This window comes from Rhinatrema bivittatum, chromosome 5, assembly GCF_901001135.1.
Source record: "Rhinatrema bivittatum chromosome 5, aRhiBiv1.1, whole genome shotgun sequence".
Taxonomy (NCBI): Eukaryota; Metazoa; Chordata; class Amphibia; order Gymnophiona; family Rhinatrematidae; genus Rhinatrema; species Rhinatrema bivittatum.
Window position 1 is genome coordinate 339,931,940 of NC_042619.1, and position 23,205 is coordinate 339,955,144.

At 47.4% G+C, this 23,205-nt stretch overlaps 1 protein-coding gene across 1 annotated transcript in view; it reads right to left on the reverse strand.

The window, feature by feature from the left end:
* The window catches only part of LOC115092958 (E3 ubiquitin-protein ligase HERC2-like), a 2,733,734-nt gene that overhangs the window by 768,297 nt on the left and 1,942,232 nt on the right, over positions 1 to 23,205 (reverse strand). Inside the window, 2 exon segments of the mRNA XM_029604466.1 lie at positions 12,803 to 12,921; positions 13,007 to 13,165. Of these exon segments, the coding sequence (XP_029460326.1) occupies positions 12,803 to 12,921; positions 13,007 to 13,165 (278 nt within the window).

Below are 23,205 nucleotides of genomic sequence, written 5' to 3' on the forward strand. Positions count from 1 at the left end.
ACGATGTTGGCGCTGAAGAAAAAACCCGACCTTCAAAAATTTTCATTTTCGAACGCTGTGGCACAAGCGGCGCTGGAGGAGGCAGACCGAGCCTTGGTAGGCCTCGAGAAGCTGGAGGTGAGAGAGATCGGAGGGGATGGTGCGGGTGAAGCTACCCTGAGTCGGGCTGGATTCCAGCACTGGTTTGGGGAAATTAAAGGTGCCATGTCCGGGATCCAGAAAGATATCCAGGATTTAAGGACAGAAATTGCTTGGGACCTGGCTGCACTGGGAAGCAGGGTAGAGGAGACTGAGGCTCGGCTGGAGGATCAGGCCTCAGTACTTACAAACTGCCAGATAGCCCAGGATAAGCTTCTCCTAGCCACTACTGATATACAAATCCGGCTGGAGGATCTTGAGAATAGGTCTTGGAGGGCAAATATCAGATTTAGAGGGATACCCGAGACGGAGGATTTTCTGGACTGTAAAAAGGTAGTGATTGATGTGGGCAGATTCTGGGCTCTCTGGCTGCTGATTCTCATGATCCAGTCCCAATCAAGCTGGAAAGGGCACACAGAGCCTTGGGGGCGTTACGTCTTAACAGACCGAGAGATATTGTGGTGTGTTTCCACAGTTATACAGTGAAGGAGGAAATTGCCCTGAAGGCCCGCGGGGTGGGGGTGGGGGATCTGTGATGTGGAAAGGCAACAACATTGAAGTATATCAAGGTTTAGCCCCATCTACTCTGCGCAAGAGGAGAGAACTACGAGATGTTGTAATTACGCTCCGAACTCATAATGTTCGATATAGATGGTTGTTCCCCTTCGGCTTGAGTTTCACCATTGCCGGAGTCACGTCATGGATCAGCACTCAGGAGGCTAGGGATATCTTGTAAGCTGCTGGCATGAACATTGACATTCAGGTGGCTGCTCCTGGCAGCGACAGACAAGGGAGGCCCTGTGGTGAGACACCCAGATGGCAGCGGGTGGAGAAGGGAGGCAAGAGGCTCCACCGTCACTCCAGTGGCTCTTTGCAACTCGGTGATCGCCCTGGCTGAGCTGTTAGCAGTTGCTTTTCTACAGATTATCTCTATGGGATATATTCCAGGATACGTCTTCACCGGCGGACTTAAACTGGTTCCGTATACTAATTGCTGTTTCTACCTTTAAGGTGATATATGGGAAGCCTAACATGAAGACTTTGGCTCAGACTTTGGTTCACTCAGCTTATCCAGAATCCTTTGCTATCTCTGACCTAACGAATTTCTGGCATACAAGGAACTCAGGCTGACTCAAGCTTGAATGGCTTTGGGAGACATCTGGAATGAACTCAGACCTATTCAGATATGATGGAGGGTCATGAGGTCACAACGAACACATGGACCAGGCCATGTTCTCACAGAATACTGTCTCAACTTGAGGGGCCCAGTGTAACTGGAGATCCCCATGAGATTAAGAGTCTGATCAAAAGACTGGAAAGAGTGACAGAATAAAGGCCTACTGAAACTAATCATCAGACTCGTGGCCTACTGAAACTAATCATCAGACATATGGGTATCTGCTAGGCCTAATTGGATCTTAATACGGGAGGCATAGGTTGTCTGATTTGGACACAGGACACGTGGTACCTGATACTCTATGAAGTCCTATTAGGGATCATTGTATGTTTTACCTATAAAAAGTCAGCACTCACTGACAAACGCTAAGACACGCAGGGAGAGATTTGAAAACAAAAAGCTCCCACTCTGTGTCTTCCAGAGGTCTCATATGATTGGCTTTCAATATTAAATAATAAACTTAAATTGGTCTCTACTAGTGGACCTCTTTGTGTGTTCTTGGGGCAGCACCTTGAAGCTGATTTTTAAAGTTTCAACAAAGGGCCTACATTTTACTATGTTCTTTTGGTCATGTTGACATGTTTGCAATGGGGGATGCGAGTTGGTGTGGGGTCGGGGTTGGGGGGCGTAATGGGACGATGTGCACACTTCTCCAAAATGTGGCCCATGGGGGTTCCAGGTGGGTTTCATTCCAGTCATCTGGGAGAGGGGGGGGGGGGGATGTATCAAAATATTGGAAACTGTAGGGGGTTTCATTTCTAAACTCAGGGGCCAAGAATCAGTACGGCTTTATAACCAACTCCCAAGGGGATGATGGCGGGGTTACGAATCATGTTAATCAATATGAAAGGGCTGAATTCTCCCTATAAGAGAAGCTTATTATTTCAGGAGGCAAAAAAGGGGAGAGCAAACGTCATTTTCTGTCAGAAGACGCACCTGCTTTAATGTACGGAACGCTTACTGCGTGATAACGTTTTCTCACAACAATATCTAGCATCTACCACTGTCAAACAGAAATACTGTGGGGTGGGTATTATATTCACTCGAATGTTAGTAATTGACGTTAAAGATAGCAGGTGCGATCCTGACGGGAGAAACATAGCATTAAAACTTCTGGTGGGGACAACTCTGTTCACTCTCCTTAACATATATGGTCCTAACACGAATCAAGGCAAGTTCCTTGATACCATATCTGCTTTACTAGCATCGTGGGCTGAAGGGCATGTGATCATGGGGAGGGGATATTACTCTGACCAGGTATCCTTTCTTAGACAACTCAGTAGACGGAGGTATGGGTCTCTGGACACATAGGCGGGTCCTATGTGTCCAGAGATCCCTCTCGGATATCAACACTTGATATCCGAGAGGGGATTAGAAGACATATGGAGGCTACCTCACCCACTCAGCGTGATTATACCTATTATTCTCATGTCCACAGATCATATTCCCGTATAGATCTGTATCTTGTAGATAAAGAGCTAGTGCACCTTACAGTAGATGCTAGAATAGGACTTATAACTTGGTCCGATCATTCACCAATCTGGCTGGAAATTGCATTACCTAATAAACAGGCAGGTTCCCCTTTTTGGAGACTAAATGACGGGGGACATCAGAGAATACTTGACATTCAATAATCTCGAAGGCATTTCCCCAAGCACATTATGGGATTGTCTAAAGGCGGTAGTTAGAGGTAAATTGATCTCACAGGCTAGTTTTCTTAAAAAGGAAAGGTCTGCCCGTCATGACCTTCTAACTCGTCGTATTGCCCACTTATCTCTCAGCGACAAACGATCCTTAGATCCTGGTATTTTTTTTAAGCCCTCTTATCTGCTAAAAAGGAGCTTCAAGCTCTAGACCTTGATAGAATAGTCTTTCAGATGGATCGGATTAAACAGCAATACTTTGAATTCGGTAATAAGGCTGGACGCCTCTTAGCCAGTCGCCTCAAAGAACGGATAGCGCAATCCCACATCACTAAGATTCAAGCTGAATTTGGAGATCTTATTTTCAAAGCTGAGGACATTAGTGCACGCTTCACAGCCTTTTATGCTGATTTATATGCACCAGACACTGTAGTGGCAGACACAACTATAGATGACTATCTGGAGGTGTAGACCTTCCTTCCCTGCCGGATGACCTCCAAAAACTTCTCAATGCCGAAATCACTCACGCGGAACTATACATGACGATCCAAGAGCTTAAAATGGGAAAATCCCCTGGGCTCGATGGGTTTACTGCCAAATTTTACAGGGTCTTTCAAGCTATGGTGATCCCGCCTTTACTTGCTATGTTTAATGCCTTGCTAGGAGAAGGGTCACTTTCCCTGGAATCGAACTTAGCAGGCATTACTATACTGGCCAAGAGTGGTAGGGACCCCACCTTTTGTGGCTCCTACCGCCCAGTATCTTTAATAAATATTGACCGTAAGCTTTTGGCCAAGATTCTGGCTGCTAGACTTGCCCTGATAGCCCCATCCCTAATACATGAAGATCAGTCTGGATTTGTTCCAGGTAGACTGGCTTCGGATAATATGAGGAGAGTTTTGGAGGTCATGTGGCAAGTGAAAACAGGAAGGTACCCCTATGGAACTCTTGGCTGTTGATGCAGAGAAAGCTTTCGACAGAGTATATTGGCCTTAACCTATTTAAAGTTTTAGAAAAATTTAATCTAGGTCCTAACTTTATTAAATGGATACGTTTATATGATAATCCAAGGGCAGTTTAAAGGTTAATGGGGAATATGCAACACCTTTCCCGGTAAGGCAGGGCACTAGACAGGGCTGCCCTTGTCTCCACTTCTTTCGCATTCTCCTTGGAGCCCTTTGTGGCTAGGGTGAGGGCAAACCCAGATGTTTGGGGTTTGACAAAGGGGCCAGTTGGTTATAAAATTACTATGTTTGCTAATGACCTTCTATTTACTGTCACTGAACCCGAACAGTCTCTACCCTCCCTTACTTGATGGGTTGAGAGAATATGGGGGCAATTTCTGGTTTTAAGGTTAATGAGGACAAACCAGAGTTGCTCAATGTCTTGGTTCCAACGGACCGTTTTAGCACTATTGCACGGATCTTCCCTTTTCGATTGGCAAAGACTGGGTGAAATACTTGGGAGTTAAAATAGGTCCAGACTGTCAGGATCTGTTTCGCCTAAATTATATCCCCTTGTTCTGTACCATTCAGGATGATTTGGACAGATGGGACAGGGAAATGTTTTCTTTGTTTGGCAGGATTGCCATCATTAAGATGAATATACTACCCCAGCTTAGTTATTTTTTTCCAAACCCTTCCTGTATCTGTCCCTGATGCCATGCTCACCTTATGGCAATTTAAGTTACTTGCGTTTTCATATGGAAAGAAGACGACTTAGGGTGGCACGGTCTACCTTGTACAGGGAGAAGCTACAAGGTGGTTTGCAGGTGCCTAACCTCTCTTGGTATTTTGGGGCCTCCCAACTCAGTGCCTTTCTTATGCTACATTCTGAGGGGACATTAAGCCATGGGTGCGAATCGCATCTTCACTTGGAGCTAAGCCTTCCCTTTATATCAGAGCTTGGCAGCAGAAGGCGCATGGACAACAAGGAGAAAATTAGTCTTAACTGATAATTTTCGTTCCTGTAGTACCACGGATCAGTCCAGACCATGGGTTGAGCCTCCTGTCCAGCAGATGGAGACAGACCAAAACTGAAAAGGTATCCTATATCAGGACAGAGCCTACCCTGCAGCCCTTCAGTATAAACCATTGTCAAAGCAAGTAACGAGTATAAGGTCAAGCAAGTAATAATATAATCTAACTATTAAAATCATTGAATAATCAAACAATAGAACAATTGCATGAACTGTGTATTAAACACTCTTGCATAACTAGCCCGATCATCATAGGAGATGCTTCCGGTGCCTTCAATGAGAACTCAAAATAGCCATGCAGAGACACTCCTAAAGAGAGGAGAAAATAGTAAGTAGTTCGAGTGGAGGAAACACGGGAGGGCGTCTGGACTGATCCGTGGTACTACAGGAACGAAAATGATCAGGTAAGAACTAATTTTTCTTTCCCTGTACATACCCAGATCAGTCCAGACCATGGGATGTACCAAAGCTTCCCTACAAAGGGTGGGACCGAGACAGTCCCCGCTCGAAGAACCGAACACTAGCGCCTGGACATCCAGGCGATAATGACGAGCAAAGGTATGCAGGGATTTCCACATAGTGGCCCTGCATATTTCCTGCGGAGAGACCGCTTGACTCTCCGACCAGGAAGTAGCTTGAGAATGCAAGGAATGTGCCTTTAGGCCCTCTGGAACTGACCGGCACTGACAGATGTAGGCCGAGGAGATCACCTCCTTCAACCATCGAGCGATCGTAGTCTTAGAGGCCTGGATACTCTTGTTCAGACCACTCCACAGGACAAAGAGGTGGTCGGAGACCCGAAAGTCATTGGCAACCTGAAGATAGCGGAGTAAGATGCGCCTCACGTCGAGGCTGCGAAGGTCACTTCCCGTGGGGCCCGCAACTTCCTCAGGAGAGAAGGTGGGAAGTTCTACCGATTGATTGACATGAAAGGAAGAAACAACCTTTGGCAATAAGGAAGGGACAGTTCTGAGAGATACTCCTGAATCAGAGAACCGCAGGAAAGGCTCCCGACAGGATAATGCTTGAATCTCCGACACTCGTCTAGCGGAATAGATAGAAACCAGGAAACCTGTCTTGAGCATCAAATCCTTAAGGGTAGCCCAATGGAGGGGTTCAAAGGGGGCCGTACACAGAGCCCGAAGGACCAAGTTGAGACTCCATGAAGGACAAATGGCACGGACAGGCGGCTTCAAATGCTTGGTGCCCTTGAGGAAACAGACGACATCCGGGTGAGAAGCAACCGGATGACCATCGACGGTGCCCAAGAGGGAACCAAGAGCAGAGACTTGAACGCGCAAAGAACTGAGAGAAAGACCCTTAGAGAGGACCTTCTGAAGAAACGAGAGAATCATAGAAACCGATGGCGAATGAGCCGAGACACCCGAATCCGCACAGGCATTTTCAAAAATCTTCCAAATACGGACATAGGCTAGAGAGGTAGATTGTTTACGAGCCCGAAGAAGAGTGGAGATTACTTCTTCTTTATAGCCTTTTTTCCTTAATCTGCACCGTTCAAAAGCCATGCCGCTAGACAGAAGTGATCTGCCTGGTCGAAAAATATGGGACCCTGCCGGAGGAGGCGGAGGAAGTGGCCGAGGCGAAGAGGACATTCTGACGCCAGATTTATCAGATCCGCGAACCATGGTCTGCGGGGCCACTCGGGTGCCACGAGAATGACAGGCCCCCGGTGTAGCTCTATTCTCCTGAGAATCTTTCCCACGAGGGACCATGGAGGAAACACGTAGAGGAGAATGTCGCAAGGCCAAGGGAGTACCAGAGCATCCACACCTTCCGAGCAATGCTCCCTCCAACGACTGAAGAATCTGGGGGCCTTGGTGTTGTTCAGGGTGGCCATCAGATCCAGGTGAGGAGGACCCCATCGATGGACAATCAGGTCCATCGCTCCATCGGACAACTCCCACTCGCGGGGGTCGAGACGTTGTTGACTGAGGAAGTCGGCTTCTACGTTCTCCTTGCCTGCTATATGGGAGGCCGCTAGGCGATCCAGGTGCCATTCCGCCCAAGTAAAGATCCTGCTGGCCTCCAGTGCCACCAGCCGACTTCTGGTACCTCCCTAGCTATTGATGTAGGCCACCGTGGTGGAATTGTCACAGAGAACACACATTGCCTTGCGGCGGATCAGCGGTAGGAAAGCCTTGAGGGCCAGGCATACTGCAAGAGCTTCCAGGCGATTGATGTGCCAGCGTGACTGGGCTGGGCACCAGTAACCCTGCGTCATCTGGGACTGACAGGACCGCTCCCCACCCGGAGAGACTGGCATCTGTCGTGACTATGACCCACTGCGGGAGTCAGCAAGGGCATTCCCTTCAAGAGATGCGCAGACGACAGCCACCATTGTATGTCTGTGATGGTAGAGTTGGAGAGTGGTAGAGTCACCTGGGACTGTTCGGACACCGGCTTCCAGCGGGACAACAACGCTTTCTGTAATGGACGCATATGCGCAAAAGCCCAGGGGACCATGTCCGATAGTGGAGGCCATAGTTCCCAGAACTTGCAGATAATCCAATGCCATGGGCAGCAAGAGAGAAAGAAGATTGTTCACTTGGCCGATGAACTTGAGCACCCGAGCATTCAGGTGAAACACTTTCCCGACCCGGGTGTTGAAGCGGGCTCCCAGGAATTCCAGTACCTGGGAGGGGCTGGAGATTGCTCTTGGAGAAGTTGATTATCCAGCCGAGGGAGGTGAGGAGAGCTAGGGACCCTGTCAATGGCTAGCCTGCAAAGAGTCTGAGACTTGGCCTGCACAGCCAGTCGTCCAGATAAGGGCTTGTGCCCTTATCTGGATTCCCTCCTGGCGAAGGGCGGCCGCCACGACCACCATGGCCTTGGTAAAAATGCGGGGAGCAGTGGCGAGTCCGAAGGGCAGAGCTCGAAACTGGAAGTGTTGGTCCAGGATGTGGAAGCAGAAATACCGCTGATGCTCTTGACGAATTGGGGATGTGAAAATAAGCCTCCGTCAGGTCTAGGGAGGCCAGGTATTTGCCAGGACGAACCGCTGCAATGACCGCCCTTCAGGGTCTCCATTTGAAAATGGGACACCCGGAGGGCATGATTAACGCTCTTGAGATCCAAGATTGGACGGAAGGAATCATCCTTCTTTGGTACGACGAAGTAGATGGAATACTGGCCGGTGTCTTGCTCCTCCACTGGGACCGGGGCTATTGCTCCAAGAAGCTGGAGCCTGTCGAGGGTCTGACAGACAACTGGCCTCTGAACGTCGGCCGCAAGGAGAAACGAGATAGAGATCTGGTAGGTCCCTGGCAAAGTCTAACGCGTAACCACGTTCTATCACTTCGAGAACCCACTGATCTGATGTAATTTGGACCCATTCCTCGAGAGACGTCCACCTAAGTTTCGCATGGAGGAATGGACCTGCCAGATCTCATTGGGTAGCCGACTTGGCAAACTGATGTTGCTGGTTACTGTCTCTGAAGGCCCGAAGGCCACGAAAGGAATGAGACCAAGACTGTGACCTGGAAGTAGTCCCTCTTGGGAAGGAGCCCCGTGCCCTGCTGTTGTACCTGCGTTGCCCCCGGTAGCGGGTATGTGCTGGGAAAACGACTTAGCCTGTTTAGGACGGTCCTCCGGTAGCTTATGGACCTTGTTCTCACCCAAAGTCCTCTCCAAAAATCAATTTGCCCTTGAAGAAGAGTCTGCGGACCAGTTACGCAGCCAGAGGAGGCGTCTGGCCGACACCGCGGAGAACATTGCCTTGGCCTGAATGCGAAGCAAGTCATAGAGGGCATCCGTGCCATATGCAATGGCTCCTTCTAAACGGTCCACCTGCTCAGCCTCTGCAGGCGGGAGGTCCTGGGTGCTGAGTTAACTGTTGAACCCACCTAAGACTTGCCCGCTGCATGAGACTGCTGCTGCAGATAGTCGCTCTAACTCCCAGGGCCAAGACTTCAGAGATCCGCTTAAGGAAAAATTCAAGCTTGCGGTCTTGGAACATCCTTCAGAGCTGTGGCACCCACCACCGGGTTTATGGTGTGCTTGGTGACCGCAGATACAGAAGAATCCACTTTGGGAATCTTCCAACGCGGAAGAGCCCGAAGCCCTGCCAGGACTGGGTCTGCGTTTGCCTGCATCGCAGCTGTTACTGTATCCTCTGGGGGGGCATCTACACCCAATTCCCGCAAAATAAATGGAATAAGCAGCTCGAGCCTTTCCCGCTGGAAGAGACGGAGAACCTGAGGATCATCCCCCTCCAGGGGAGGAGCAGGAAAAGAAAAATCCTCATCTAGATCCTGGAGGGGGTCCGCGGGAGGCAGGGGTGGATCTGGGGGGAGGGGTGCCCCCTGGACAACCCTAACTCGGACGGAGCCTGGCGCCTCCAGTACCACGGGGGTAGCAGAGCGGGAACCCGAGGGATCTTCAGGGGAGGGGGACCCACGGGAGGGTCCTTAGGTTCCTGAAGGCTGGCTAAGTAAGATTTGTGCATTAAAAGCACAAACTCTGAGGAAAATCGGGCAGAGGAATTTTTTCCGAGGGGGGGCAGAGGAGGGGGGGGGTCCAGGTCATCCCCCTGGACATGCACCGGACTCAAATTGTGGGTTAAGCCTGGAAATCAGGGTCCTCTTCATCCTGGTACTCTGAAATCGCATCGGTGCTGATACCTAAAAATGGCCGCCGTTCCCAGTCGTTTGCTGGGTTGGGAACGGCCTGGCCATGCATCGGGGAGCGCGTCCCCAGAGGTAAATTCTTCGGTGCTGCCGAGGAGGGGCCCTCCCCACCCAGGAAGCAGCCGGAACATAATTATCGCAGGAGAGCCGGGGGGGCCGGCTCTCCACACGCCAGGTACACATTTCAACATGGCATGAGGGCAGAGAAGCTGCCACGAAATAAGCAAACAGCTGATGAGAGAGGAAAACAACCGGGAAGAAGTGCAGGTGATCGAACCCTGCACTCCCTGCTATTGAGCCACAGAAATTGAATAAAGACTACACTGCCTCCCTGGTAAGTCCTGCTGCTTTAAATTAAATTAATTATGTTTGTTAACCAGGGAATGAGACTTCCCTGTATATGATCCGAGAATGAAACTTCTCGGGTAAAGCAGGAGTCTGAGGGGGAGTGACTGGCACCACCAGTATCACCCACAGAGACTAACAAGGTCACCGGGAAGGGAGCCTAAGCTGACCAAAGCAAGGTGCAAGCCCCCCTAGGCCCTCCAAGAGCGAGGGAGACAGAGCTGTCTCCCTAACACAGAGTAAAAATAAAATATCTTTTTTTTTTTTGCTTTTAATTTAGAGAAAACAGTACTTGCTTGAGCTTGCCCCACGAACAAGAAAGAAACCTCACAGGGAAAAGGGCAAGCTAACAGGGAACCGCAGGTTGAGCTGTCCTAACTACTGGAGACAGACAAATACTGAAGGGCTGCAGGGTAGGCTCTGTCCTAATAAAGGATACCCTTTCAGTTTTGGTCTGTCTCCATCTGCTGGACAGGAGGCTCAACCCATGGTCTGGACTGATCCGGGTACGTACAGGGAAAGATCTTTCCCCCTTCACACAACTACTGCTTCAGGTCTGGGACAAATGGAAAGATGGGCTAGTTAGTCCCAAGCAAGTTTATCATCTCACCTCTTTTTTTACATGATAAGTCATTCCCCTCCGGGTTGTGAACCAGGTGTTTTTATTAGATGGGGGTCATATGGTCTTTACAAGTGGGAACAAGTTTTGGGACAGGCAGCGTTTTTTATCCTTTCCCGATTTACAGTGCCTTTTCCACCTGCCAGATACGGGCATCTACGCTTACAATCAAGTTTTGCACTTTTCTAGCACAGCCTGCATAATTTATGAACTCCATAAGGGTAAGTCCCTTTTTGAAAACTTGTGCTCTCAAACCACACAAGTTACCAAACCTATCACTAAAATTCTTACTCTTCTCAAGGGTACGTCTCCAGGCAAGGCGACCTTTCAATATGCATGGGAGCATGACTTGGGGGAAGTTATGACAGAGGAAACCAGAGATGAAATTTTTCATGCTATCAGTCGAGGTTCAGTATCGACCTCTATCAAAGAAAATGGCTATAAGGTGTTATATCAGTGGTATCTAACCCCAGATAAATTATGCAAAATGTATGGGGGGGGGACGACTGATAATTCTTGCTGGAAGGGGTGTGGGCAGATTGGGACATTTATGCACATGTGGTGGGAGTACTCCAGGGTTCAATAGTTGTGGGAATCAGTTCATGATTTTCATCACTAAACTGACAGGTTTTGTAATACCCCCCTAGAGCCCAAACAATACCTGTTGCATGCCCTCCTGGCAGTATGTTCCTCTTATACACAAAGCTGGATTTGTCAGGTATTTTCTGCTGTTACATGTGAATTAGCCTTTTGGAGGCGAAAACCTGTAGTCCCTTCTCTCACTCAATTTCATTCTCGGTTGGAAAAGGTATTCTATTTGGATAAGCTGACAGCTATTCGGGGAGATAAACTATATAGTTTTGAACAAGTGTGACAACCTTATATTGATTGGAAAAGTTCCAAAACTAACTAGTGGGAATTATGTTTGGCAGGTTTCATGGCTCAGGACTTCGATGTCCCTATTTGGTGTTGTTCCTGCTCTTAGAATTTTCTTTACAACCCTGACAATACTTGACAGCGATATAGTCAGTACTTTATCTGTCTCTTGATGGTGCTAGTAGTGGGATCGCATCAGTCGGGGGTGGGTAGGGGTGGAGGGAGAAACATTTCATAACCACACAACTGGGTAACTCACAATTTATTTTCATATCTGATGAGCAAGTCACACATGGAAACACATACACTTGAAACACAGCTTGTTTATTTTTTTCTATCATTTACCCTATTTTGTCTTTAAAATGTATTTATTACTTGCAGCTTGTATATGTTGTAGAGTTTTTACAGGTTTTACATGCTATGTTGTTTTGATTGCTATATGACCAGAATGCACTGTGTTTAGTTATTTCTGGATGTTCTAATTGTTATGTTTTTATTTCAGTTGTCAATAAACTTTCAATTATAAAAAAAAGAAAGTGGTAGACTAAAGGCTTAAATTGGTAAGTTTAAGGTGTTGTAAGGAGCTTTCTGTCTGCCTGTGTATACATATCTGTTATAAGTATACAGAATGTAACTGTACGTATACAGAAAGGAACCGTTTTCTGGTGTGTGAAGTATAAGTCTTGGAAGACTAAAAGACACTATTTCTCCAAGGATGCTTACATGTTTTGGAGCTAGCAGATGTATTCTAGGAAAGGACATAAACCCTGTCCTGTGATACCCTAACATACTCTCATCACATTAAACTTCAGATGATGTCACTGGATTTACAATTCAATGCTAGGGCAAGCACAACAGATCATGCATGAGCTCTAGTCAAAAGATGCCAACTGGGAGGTTCTCATGCAGTTTGAGCTGAGAACCTAAGCAGAGGTAATTAATCACCATTAGTCAACTGGAAAATAATCAGCAAGATTGAAAAGACAAACTGTTCGTGCAATGAGGGAGGGGAAGAAAGAATACATTAGGATGTCTGAGGCCCTGGATAGGGGCCAGGATTTCAAGGGTGAAGTACACCCGAAGTTTGATAATGGGGGGGGGGGGGGGGGAGCTGGTAAGGGACAGGTAAAGTGCAGGGCTGAGTCCTACAGAGTATAAAGTCAGACTATCCTTGAATTGGGAATTTAACTGCCTGCTTAAATTCCCTGCTGTGTTAAGCTATGAACACAGTCTGTAACTTGAACTGGAAACAAATTTCGAAGTGTATATGACTGTAAATAAAACATGCAAAACAGTATGCAGCATTCTGCTTGTCTCTGGAAAGGGGAGAGACGTCCTGTTCTAGGCCCAAAAGGAAATCCCACTGTGACAGTTACTCACCAGGGTTCGGTTTTCTCCCTCTCCCTCTCCTAGCAGCCTGTTGATGTTGATAGATTGCCCAAACTCAGTAGTTAGCAGCTTCCGCAACCTCTGCAGTGCCCACATTCTGTGGCCAGCAGCTGTAAGTTAAAGAAAGTTAGAGGACAGAAACCAGAATATACATCTTTTCTCAGCTGAGAGACTTCAACAAAATGTTACACATACCTAGGGCACTTAGCTGAGCACAAGCTGCAAGGGAAGCAGCTAGACGAGGAACTATACATCTGTTGCAAGCAAAATTCAAACGGAAATCCAGCAGACATGTCACCAAATCCATTGATGGACACGAGAGAATACAGCGATCTGAAAGAAGATCTCTAGGGCCTGTGAAAATAAAATTACTTTCTTTAATGTGGTCATTTCATTTCAGCTGAAATGTGAACCCAGGTCAAAATCTTTCCTGCCACCCAAAGGGACTGCCTCACTCTTTAACTCAAGGGAATCCACTTCACCTTCTCTCAGCATATCCTTGCCCCACCCCCTCTGGGGTCTCAGCTGAGGATTCCCTGTACAAACCCAATTTTTCTTTGCCAACTCCTAAATTTTCTCTTGTTTCTCTCGACCCTCCCCCACCCCCCTCTGCCCCCTTGGTTAGTCCTCTCCAAGCCGGATCGCTGGGACCTCCATTTTCTCCCTGCCCTTGTTGGCTCAGGCTCCAAGGATCCTTGTCCTTTTCTTGCTCTCATCTTTGGCCTTCTTTGCCATTTCTACTTCTTGCCGGTTAGTAGGCCAATGCTTCTGAATACAATCTAACTGCTATTCAGCCAGCTGGACGTCCTGGCTCAAGGAGGTTACCTCTGACTCAGCACATTCCTTATCTCAGAGCTTCAGCTCTCTCCTTGCATAGTCCATGGGGAGGGGGTTAGGCATGATAAGGCACTGCCATTGCTCACTCACAGGCCGATACAGTAAAAATCGCAGGAGAGCGGGCGAGTGCCCGCTCTTCCAGCGCGAGCACAGGACACTCTCCTGTGCACGCGATACAGTAAATTAATTTATTTAAATTAGGGCCGGCGGTAAAAAGAGGCGCTAGGGACAGCCATGGGTTTGGAAATCGGATGCCGGCAAAATTGAGCGTCCGGTTTTCAATCCGCGAGCCGCGGGCCTATTTCAATTTTTTTTTTTTTTTACTTTTTTTTTTTAAACTTTTGGGACCTCCGACTTAATATCGCCATGATATTAAGTCAGAGGGTGCACAGAAAAGCAGTTTTTACTGCTTTTCTGTGCACTTTCATGGTGCCAGCAGAAATTTGCGCCTACCTTTGGATAGGCGCTAATTTCTGAAAGTAAAATGTGCGGCTTGGCTGCACATTTTGCTTTCTGAATTGCGTGGGAATACCTAATAGGGCCATCAACATGCATTTGAATGTTGCAGGCGCTATTAGGTTCGGGGGGGTTGGACGCGTGTTTTGGACGTGCTATTACCCCTTCCTGAATAAGGGGTAAAGCTAGCGCGTCCAAAACGCGCGTCCAATCGCGGGTTAACAGTGCGCTCCGCTGGAGTGCACTGTACTGTATCGGCCTGTCAGGTACTGCTGCTGCTCTCCAGCTTGCAGTAATGCTTTTTTCTCCAAGATTTCCACCACTTCTTCCCCAGGCACAGCTCACTGAGTATAATCGGTGCAAGGAGGCTCCATCTGTTATCAGCGCATTCCTTGTTTTTCCCATTTAGTACATGCTCTGCTGGTTCTTGGTATCCCTTCCACCGTCTCTTTGGGTGGTTTGTCATACGTCTCTGTAACAACACCCTCTGCTTCTAGGGGCCCCAAGCCCTTCTCGGGTTTCATTATTTCCTCCTACCTCTCTACCTTCTCATTGTTGTCCTAATGGCTTCTTTAACCACAGAAACTGCAGTTCTCATAGCAGTGCTTGCTACAGCACCTTTTGGCACTGCATCAGTACTTGTAAAATTTGTTGCTCTTCTCTTAGAGTCTGGATCAGCTTTTTCTTCTGATGCCTCTGGGCCTTAAAGACCTGCTCCAGCTGTTGTTGCCTCCTTACCAAATTTTGGCACCAGGTTTCCATATCCTTCCTGGATGCTGGAAAGGTCCCCAGAATATAGCCCTGTATATCCCAGTTCCCAACCAGCATGGCCCAGTCTATCCCAGGTACAATTTCTCCCATTCCCTAGCCTATTGGTGTTCATTGAGCTGGCCAAATTTCAAGTCAAAATTTAAAAAAAAAAAGTTTGAAATTGCTTGCGAAAAATGAGCAGTAGTAAATGTACTTGCTTAGTTTTGATGATGTTTGTGCATATGTCACTTTTAAAATAGCTCATTATGCAAGTACATGCAAACACAACTCTGTCACGCCCCTAACATGCCCATTTTTTACATGCAAACTTTTACTTTGAAGGTGCATAAGTATAAGGTGCATAAAAATAGACATTACACGTGATTGGGCCACATACATGCATATATGGCCACTTTTCCACATGTAAACTTTTGGAAATTGACTTTATATTTTGATGGAGGTTTTTCCCAATTTAGGCTACTTACCAAAATTTTGCAGCTACAAGAATAAAACTGAACTAAACTACTACTGATTTTTTTTGACTTAAAGAAAATCAAAATAAAAAGAAACAAGATATGAAAGAAAAAACAAAAAAAAATCACAGGGACATTTTCATGAGAGAAAACTGTTTCTTAACATCTTATTGCCATCACAGACAGAAAATAGTGAGAGGGTTCACATGGGGTCAGCAGCTTATGAACTTCCTCATATGCTCAAAAAGACTTTGTAGTCTGTTAGATAAGTGTTTGCCAGGATTGCCATAATGAATATGCATGAGATAGATTTGCATACAAACATTTATTATAGAAATCCTGAAAAACGAACTGGATAGGTGTGCATCCAGGAGAGGATTGGGAAACACTGTGTTAGAGCTGTGAGGATTTTTCCCACATTAGCGCCATTGAGTGGCATCACATGCTTGTGTGGCTATTATCTCCTGCTTCTCCATGGAGAAAAGTGAAGCAGACGGAGAGAAGAAGCATGGTACTAGAAGCAGAGGTATGTTGAAAGAAAGACTATGAAAGGAGAGAGTATCGTGATAGAAAAGACATGAAGGCTGAATTAAGAAGATGGAGAAAACGAAGAGGGTTGGAAGTAGCAGGAAGGGTGAGATTGGATGGAAGTGAGAGGATAAACTGGAGACAGACAGGCCAAGATCTGAGAGCTGCATATATAGCAAGCTACTGCCCACCTCAGCACCAGTGATCATCAAGCAGTATGGTTTGATATTGAAAATAGGATCCGGAGAAGTCACACAAAGACCTGAGATTTGAACTTCAAAAAAACAGACTTTGTAGAAATGGAGAAATATCTGGAGACAGAACTTGAAGACTGGGAGAAAATGGGAGAGGTTGAACAAAAGGAGCAATTACAAAAGCAACAAATCTATATGTTAGAAAAGTAAACAAAAGTAAGAGAAATAAGAATTCAATCTGGTTCACAAAGGAGGTGGTTGATGTAATAAAAGCAAAAAAAGCAGCTTTTAAGAAATATAAAGGATCCCAAAAAGTGGAACACAGGGGGGATTATCTGGCACATATAAAGGAGATGAAAAAAGTAATCAAGAAAGCAAAAAGTCAGGCAGAGGAAAGGATTGCCAAGGAGATAAAGCGAGGTGACAAAACATTTTTCATATATATCAGAGAAAGGGCCAAGGTGGTATAGTGAAATTGAAAGGGTATAAGGATTAATGGGTGGAGAGAGATAAAGAATTAGCAGAAATATTAAACAAATACTTCAGTTCAGTGTTCACTAAGGAAGCCCCTGGAGAAGGACCGTCACTTGTTATCAAGAGTGTAGAAGAGAGTGAGTAGATGAAACTCTATTTACAGACGATAATGTATGGAAAGAGCTAAGAAAACTGAAAGCCAAGAAACATGAAAGCCATGGGGCCTGATGAAGTTCACCCCAGAATACTGAGGTAACTCAGAGATGTGCTGGTGGGTCCGCGATTTCATGGGCTGAAATTCTCTCTTAAAAATCGCACCCTCTTGGCAATATCATTATATAGAAGTACTATGTTCAGGCCTCGATTTCAGGGGGGAATGGAGAAGAACAGTGTTTCTCTTGTTCACAGAAATAATCAATCATTCCCTTTATTATATTCCATGGAAGGCAGTAGTTTCAAGCTTGGTGGATACCTCATGCTGTGTGGGCTCATAAAATGGCACAGCAGCAGTAGGAAGACAAGATGACAAGAGAGATGGGTGGCATTTAGGAAGGGAGGGAGTATATTGCCCCCTTCCCCAACATGAATTTATTTGAACTTATATACTGCTTATCACATCAAAAAATATATTCCAAGTGGAATGCAATGCAGGAAGTTGAATTCAGTAGCAACAACAAACTTAACAAAATAAAATATTAATCTGAAAAATATACATCCCTTAAAAATCATATTGCTATCCAAAGATAATCCACTAAAATACACCAAGAAAGCCTAAACCATAAATTCCTCAGCCCTAAGACTCCTTTCAAACAAAAACCCATAGCAACTCATTTCACTATGTCCCTTTACAAAGTTCAATCCCTTAAAAACTAAGTCCATAATATATTGTGAAATACAGCCAGAGGAGAGAGGTGCACTAACCAAGGACTGTATGCCTCTTTCATCCATCACCAACAGTAGATTAGATAGAACAAAATATGATGGCTTTAACATGTTTCCTGAAGGATAGTTAATCTGTCACTTGGTAAGTACTTTTCATAACTGAGTTACAGACACAGGACCTGCATATGAGAATGCTCTTCGTTCAGCTTCCATCCTCGTTCCCTGTGCAGCTTTGTAGTTCCCCTCCTGTCTCCAATCCTGAATCAACTCCCCAGATTGGTTGCTTATTTGAGGCCATTAGAGCTGTATCAGATGAACTGGCACTCGGTGAGTCAATATGAATGAATGTTTCCATGTCTGGGACTACCAAAGCATTTCAAGCTCTATATGTAATATCTCGGGTTTCCAAGTTGAGGGTAGGAAGCACTATGTAAAACTGCAGTACTGGAACTGGCAGCTGCTGACAGCTAAAATGGCATGGTCAAAGTCAGGCAGATGGTGAAGCAGACTGCCTAGATGCTGTTGGTATGAATCTGTCACTACCCTGGAATCCATGAGTACTGGGAGAAGTGCGTAGGAGATGGAGAGGCAGGAATGATCACAAGGAACAAAAACGTGCCTGGACTCTGGGCAGGTGGAGAAGGGAAATGATGCAATCCTATGGAAGATGGGGAAATCACAAATTGAGAGATCAGCTGAGATCTGCTAAGAAGGAGTCAGGGTTGGGAAGGAGTGAAGGAGTAAGTGAGATGAGCATGAAGGAGATGGGAGCTAGCTGAGGAGGAACCTGAATGGGAGAGGAAGAGAAGGGCACTCGATAGCATATTGGGTGCCCGGAGTAATATGGGCGCCAGGCACGATTCGTGCTGGCTCCCGAGGGGGAGGGATGAGCTGCTAAGCACTGAAGGTGATGTCAGTGCTCGGCAGGGAAGCCCATTGGCTGACTAAATGACGAGGTTTGATTTCAAGCCTCAGGGGAAAAACGCAGGAACCTATTGGTTCCCCTGTTGTGGTTGCCCGGATGGGAGGAGCCTGCTGGGGGATGTATGAGGGGGGAGTAACGGTCAGAAACACTCGTCTGCTGTTGCTCCCCGAAACCGCTGCGCTTCCTGAGTCCTGTGATGTATTTGAGTTATTTGAGCTTAAAAAACAAAAAACCGCAAATTCGGACATTTAATACATGGATTCTGAGGAAGCTGCTGAGGTGGAGGTTGAGTCCGGGGAGTGGCAGATGTGTCTGCGATTCGCCTACATACTGAGACGGGTGAGCATGAAATGGAGGGGGGGGAGAGGGCTTAGTTATTGCTGTGCGCGGGAGGTTAAGCAGGCAGGATCACGGAAGAAAGGAGTGGGGAGGAGCTGGAGTGCAGGTGCCGTTAGCTGAGGGGGATGGCCGGAGGTGCCTGGGTGCCGAACAGTGACGGGTCCGAAGGCCGCGGGAAGGAAAACTGCGATGGCTGGGGAAGGGAGGGCCTGTTGTGGTCCTCGGTGCCTCAGGTCCTGCCTTCTCTGCGTCAGCTGGGGAGAATGAGGATGCAGTGGCGGCTCCTGGAATGTTGCTGTCCGGGGTGGAAGTTTCCAATCCTGGACCAGTGTTTACGGGGGAGGGATGAGACTGATCCCCAAGGCCTCATTTTGGGGTTGGAAAGGAACATGGGTGCATGCAGTGGAGCAGGTGTGGCAGTGGGGCAAAGGGAGACTAATCTTGCACCCTGTGGTACGAGGGGTGCGGCGCAGAGTGGTAATCTCAGTGTTTACCCCGATATTGAGAGGTGAGTGCTGAATAGGGAGGAGGCAGGGGATCTGGTCGGCGCTAATGCAGGTTTTGGAGGTGTCGAGGGAGGGGTATGGCAGGGCCTATTCAGCCTAGCTCGGGGCTATCCAGGAGAGTGGGGATTTGGGGGTTCGGGGTCTTGAGCGTCAGTTTAATAACTGGGGAGTGAGGGTGCACAGGGGCCATTGGGACCAACAGCTCCTTGGGCTTCTGGCGGACTTTCGGGCCTGTATAGCTCTCCACTGGGTCCTAATTGGGGGGGGGTTCCAGGCCGGACATTGGCCATTGGGGGGGGGCGAGATGGGATTCCCGTTTTGGATCTTTGGCGCCACCTGCTTGGAGATCCCCGGGTGTAGTCCCGAATTGGGGTTTAGTGGGAGACCGAGCACGGTATGAAATGGGTAGCATAAACAGGTCTACTGTGCTGGGTACTGCTGCTGCTGCTGCTTGTACTTTACCTTCGCAGAGGCCTGGAGGACAACCGATGCCGGAAGGTCCAGGCACGTCGCAGGAGGAGGCGTGGCATGGAATTCTCGTCTGTAGTAGCAGGTGTCTGGCACAATGGGTCACACAGAGGGTGAAGGAGACGGAAATGAACGAGTCACGGGGGTGAGTGTAGAGGTGATGCAGCGGCAATTACGTTAGGGAAACTGTGCGAGGAAGGGAGGGCAGGAAGAGAGAGAGGATAGGTAAGGGCATCGGGATGGAGGTAACTGCAGTTGATGAGGAGGGGCAAGGGCGACAAGGAGCGGCGGGGAAGAATAAACGCAAGCGAAAGCGTAGTAGTAGCTCTAGTTCGTCCGATTCCTCATCGTTGTCTTCTTTCCTCTTCTTCGTCTGTATTCCTGTTCTACTTCAGGTGGTGGAGAAGGAGAAGGGTGGAAAAGGCCCAGATAGAGGAGCGCCTGCGCTTGTATCGTGTACTGAGCAGATGGGAGGATGGTGTCAAGGGCATACGAAAGAAAAATAAGGCAGAAGTGATATATAGATATATTTAAGCTATTGGAGGGTAGGAGAGGGCAGAGAAAGGAATCTAAGAAGAAGAAGGTTGAGCGTTTCCCAGGGGATACCATATTAGCTGTGAGCAAAAAGTATGATGGATGGTCGTGGTTAAACTACAACGAGCATTTCCATGATAGCATGGAAGAAAATAGGTTTATGTCCTGGGGGATGCGTGATGTGGAGCTATGGCCTCACGCAGATGTCAGCCAAAATCTCTTCAGCAGGTCATAGCATAGCTGGGGTGGGTGCGAGTTCCAGGCGACATTCCTTTCGTGAGTCAGGCGTAGGGGGGAACAGCTCGGAGTGGGGCAGGGACAGCCGACGTCTGTTGGTGGTTTTAACAGATCATCATGTAACTTTACAGACTGTAAGTTCCGTCACGCCTGCTCCAGTTGCAGGGCGGCTCATCCACTGTCCAAGTATAGCAAGCAGTTGGGAAAGTGGTGCTGCAAGTGGGGGAGCGGTTACAGGGGGATTGCACAAAAATGTTACAAAATAAGGATTTAAGTTTGGCCCCTTCTCCTGTTAGAATGGAGGCACTCCGGGCTTGGTTACCCAAGTATCGGGATTCAGAATGGGCGTTGTTGATATAGCAGGGTTTTACAGAAGGTTTCGTTATTCCGTTTGAAGGGCCCACAGGGGTTGGGGGCAGGGGCAATTCCTCTTCAGTAGTGGGAAAGCCTGAGGTAGTTCTTAATAAATTAGTATCAGAAATAAGTTTGGGATGCACTGCGGGGCTGTTTCAGGAACCTCCTTTTGAGGATCTGGTATTGTCCCCATTGGTGGTTAATCCGAAGAAGGAGCTGGGAAAAATCCGATTAATACATAACCTGTCCTTCCCAGCAGGTCATTCTGTTAGATTTTATTCCTCGAGACCAGCGTACAGTCCAATATGCCTCTTTTAGTTCTGTGGTGCGCTTGATGCAGAAGTGCGGCGTGGGTGCACTGATGGCCAAGTTAGATATAGAATCTGCATTCAGGATATTACCTATACATCCGGGGAGCATGCCCTTGTTAGGATTTAAGTTTCAGGGTAGTTATTTTGTAGATAAATGCCTTCCAATGGGATGCTCAATTGCTTGTGCTTACTTTGAGGCTTTTAGTTCCTTTATTCACTGGGTTTTGCAACAGGAATTGGGTTTTTAATAATGTGGTGCACTATTTGGATGACTTTTTATTTGTCAGGGAGGCTGATTCTAGTATTTGTGCAGATCTCTTGGCCGGTTTTTATACGCTGGCACAGGAGTTCGGAATCCCAATAGCGGTAGATAAAATAGTGGGACCAGCGATATGTCTTGTTTTTCTGGGCATAGAATTGGATTCTGTGGGTAGGCTGTCGAGATTACTGGAAGCTAAGGTGTGTGAGCTAAAAAGTTTAGTATCGCAAGCGCTTAGGGCAAAGAAGCTGACGTTGCAGCAAGTACAATCTTTGGTCGGGAGTTTAATTTCGCCTGTAGAGTGATCCCCATGGGCAGGGCTTTCTTGCGCCGATTGTCTGCTGCTATGTCTGGAGTTGAGAAACAGTTTCACTGTGTTAGAATAACTTACAGGATGAGGGAGGATTTGGATGTTTGGAACAGATTTTTATCTCACTTTAAAGGGACATTGATGTGGCAGTCGGAAGCGGTGTCAAATGTGGACCTGGAGCTGTTTACTGATGCGGCAGGCTCATTGGGTTCGGAGTTTATTGTCAGGGTGCTTGGCGCGCAGCTTCATGGCCAGAGTGAGTGGCACCAGTCGGGGGTTACAAGGAATATCACTTTTTTAGAATTATTTCCCATAGTAGTTGTGGTAGTACTGTGGCGGAGAGAAGTTGCGGAACAAGAAAGTGATTTTCTGGTGTGACAACTTGGGAGTAGTAGAGATAATTAATAAAAGAGTGGCAAAATGTTTACTAGTTTCTGAATTACTCCTGGGAGTTCATATTATGTTGTATGGAATTGAATGTGTCAGTATGGGCGCGTCATGTACTGGGAGTCGCTAATACTATTGCTGATTCTCTTTCTCATTCCAAGTGGGACCTGTTCAGGAGGCTGGTGCCGAAGGCAGACCCTCAAGGAGATTCAGTGCCTCTTTTCTCTGGCAATTTGGTTCCCTGAAGCCTGGAAGATGCTACAAGCATCATTAGCTCTGCTACGTGGTCTGCTTACGTGCGGGAAGCTGAACAGGTGGTGTTTTTCCTGGCAGAAAAGGGTTGGTGTGGAGGCTAGGTATCTGATTTGGCCCTCATGAGTTACATTGAAAAAGCTAAGAAGGAGGGGGGTACTAGGGCAGTGGTGGGTAGGCGTATATCAGGTATTTTCTTTTTTATGAGAGTGCATGGGTAGGGCTTCCCTTGCAGTCGTTTTTTGATTAGGCGATTATTGCTTGGCTGGGCTAGGGAAGGAATGAGGGTTTCTGCGGGGAGGTTGCCTATTACTTATGACATATTGCTCAGGTTATGGGATGTCCTTGCAATGTTTTGTAGCTCCAGGTATGAATGCCAACTATTCCGGGTGGCTTTCGTGTTTGCATTCTTTGGGGCTTTTACAGTTAGTGAACTGGTGGCCAGAGCCACGAAGGGATGGAAGACTTCTGGGCTCCTTACCCGGTTTGTTACAAGGACCCCCCAAAACTATTGTTTTATTTATCCCTCGGTCAAAGACCAATCAGTTAGGGAAAGGTGCTTCTGTGGTGTTGCGGGCTATCCCGGGATGTAGAACATGCCCGATAGCAAATTACACGGCTTTTGTGGCCCTTCGGCCGGTAGGGGAGGATAGATTTTTAGTCCATTCGGATTTGCATCCGCTCACTAAGTTCCAGTTTGAAGCGGTATTGAAGGCGGGCCTGGGCGCATTGGGTTTGGATGTTTCACGTTTTGGGACCCATTTGTTCCACATTGGAGCGGCTACGTCAGCTGCTGGTGCTGGTCTGCAGAGTGGAACAATTCAAAGAATTGGGCGGTGGAAGTCGGGGGCCTTCAAGGGATACATACACCCGGGGCCACAATGAGGGAGAGCATACACTAACTCTTTTCTCTTTGCA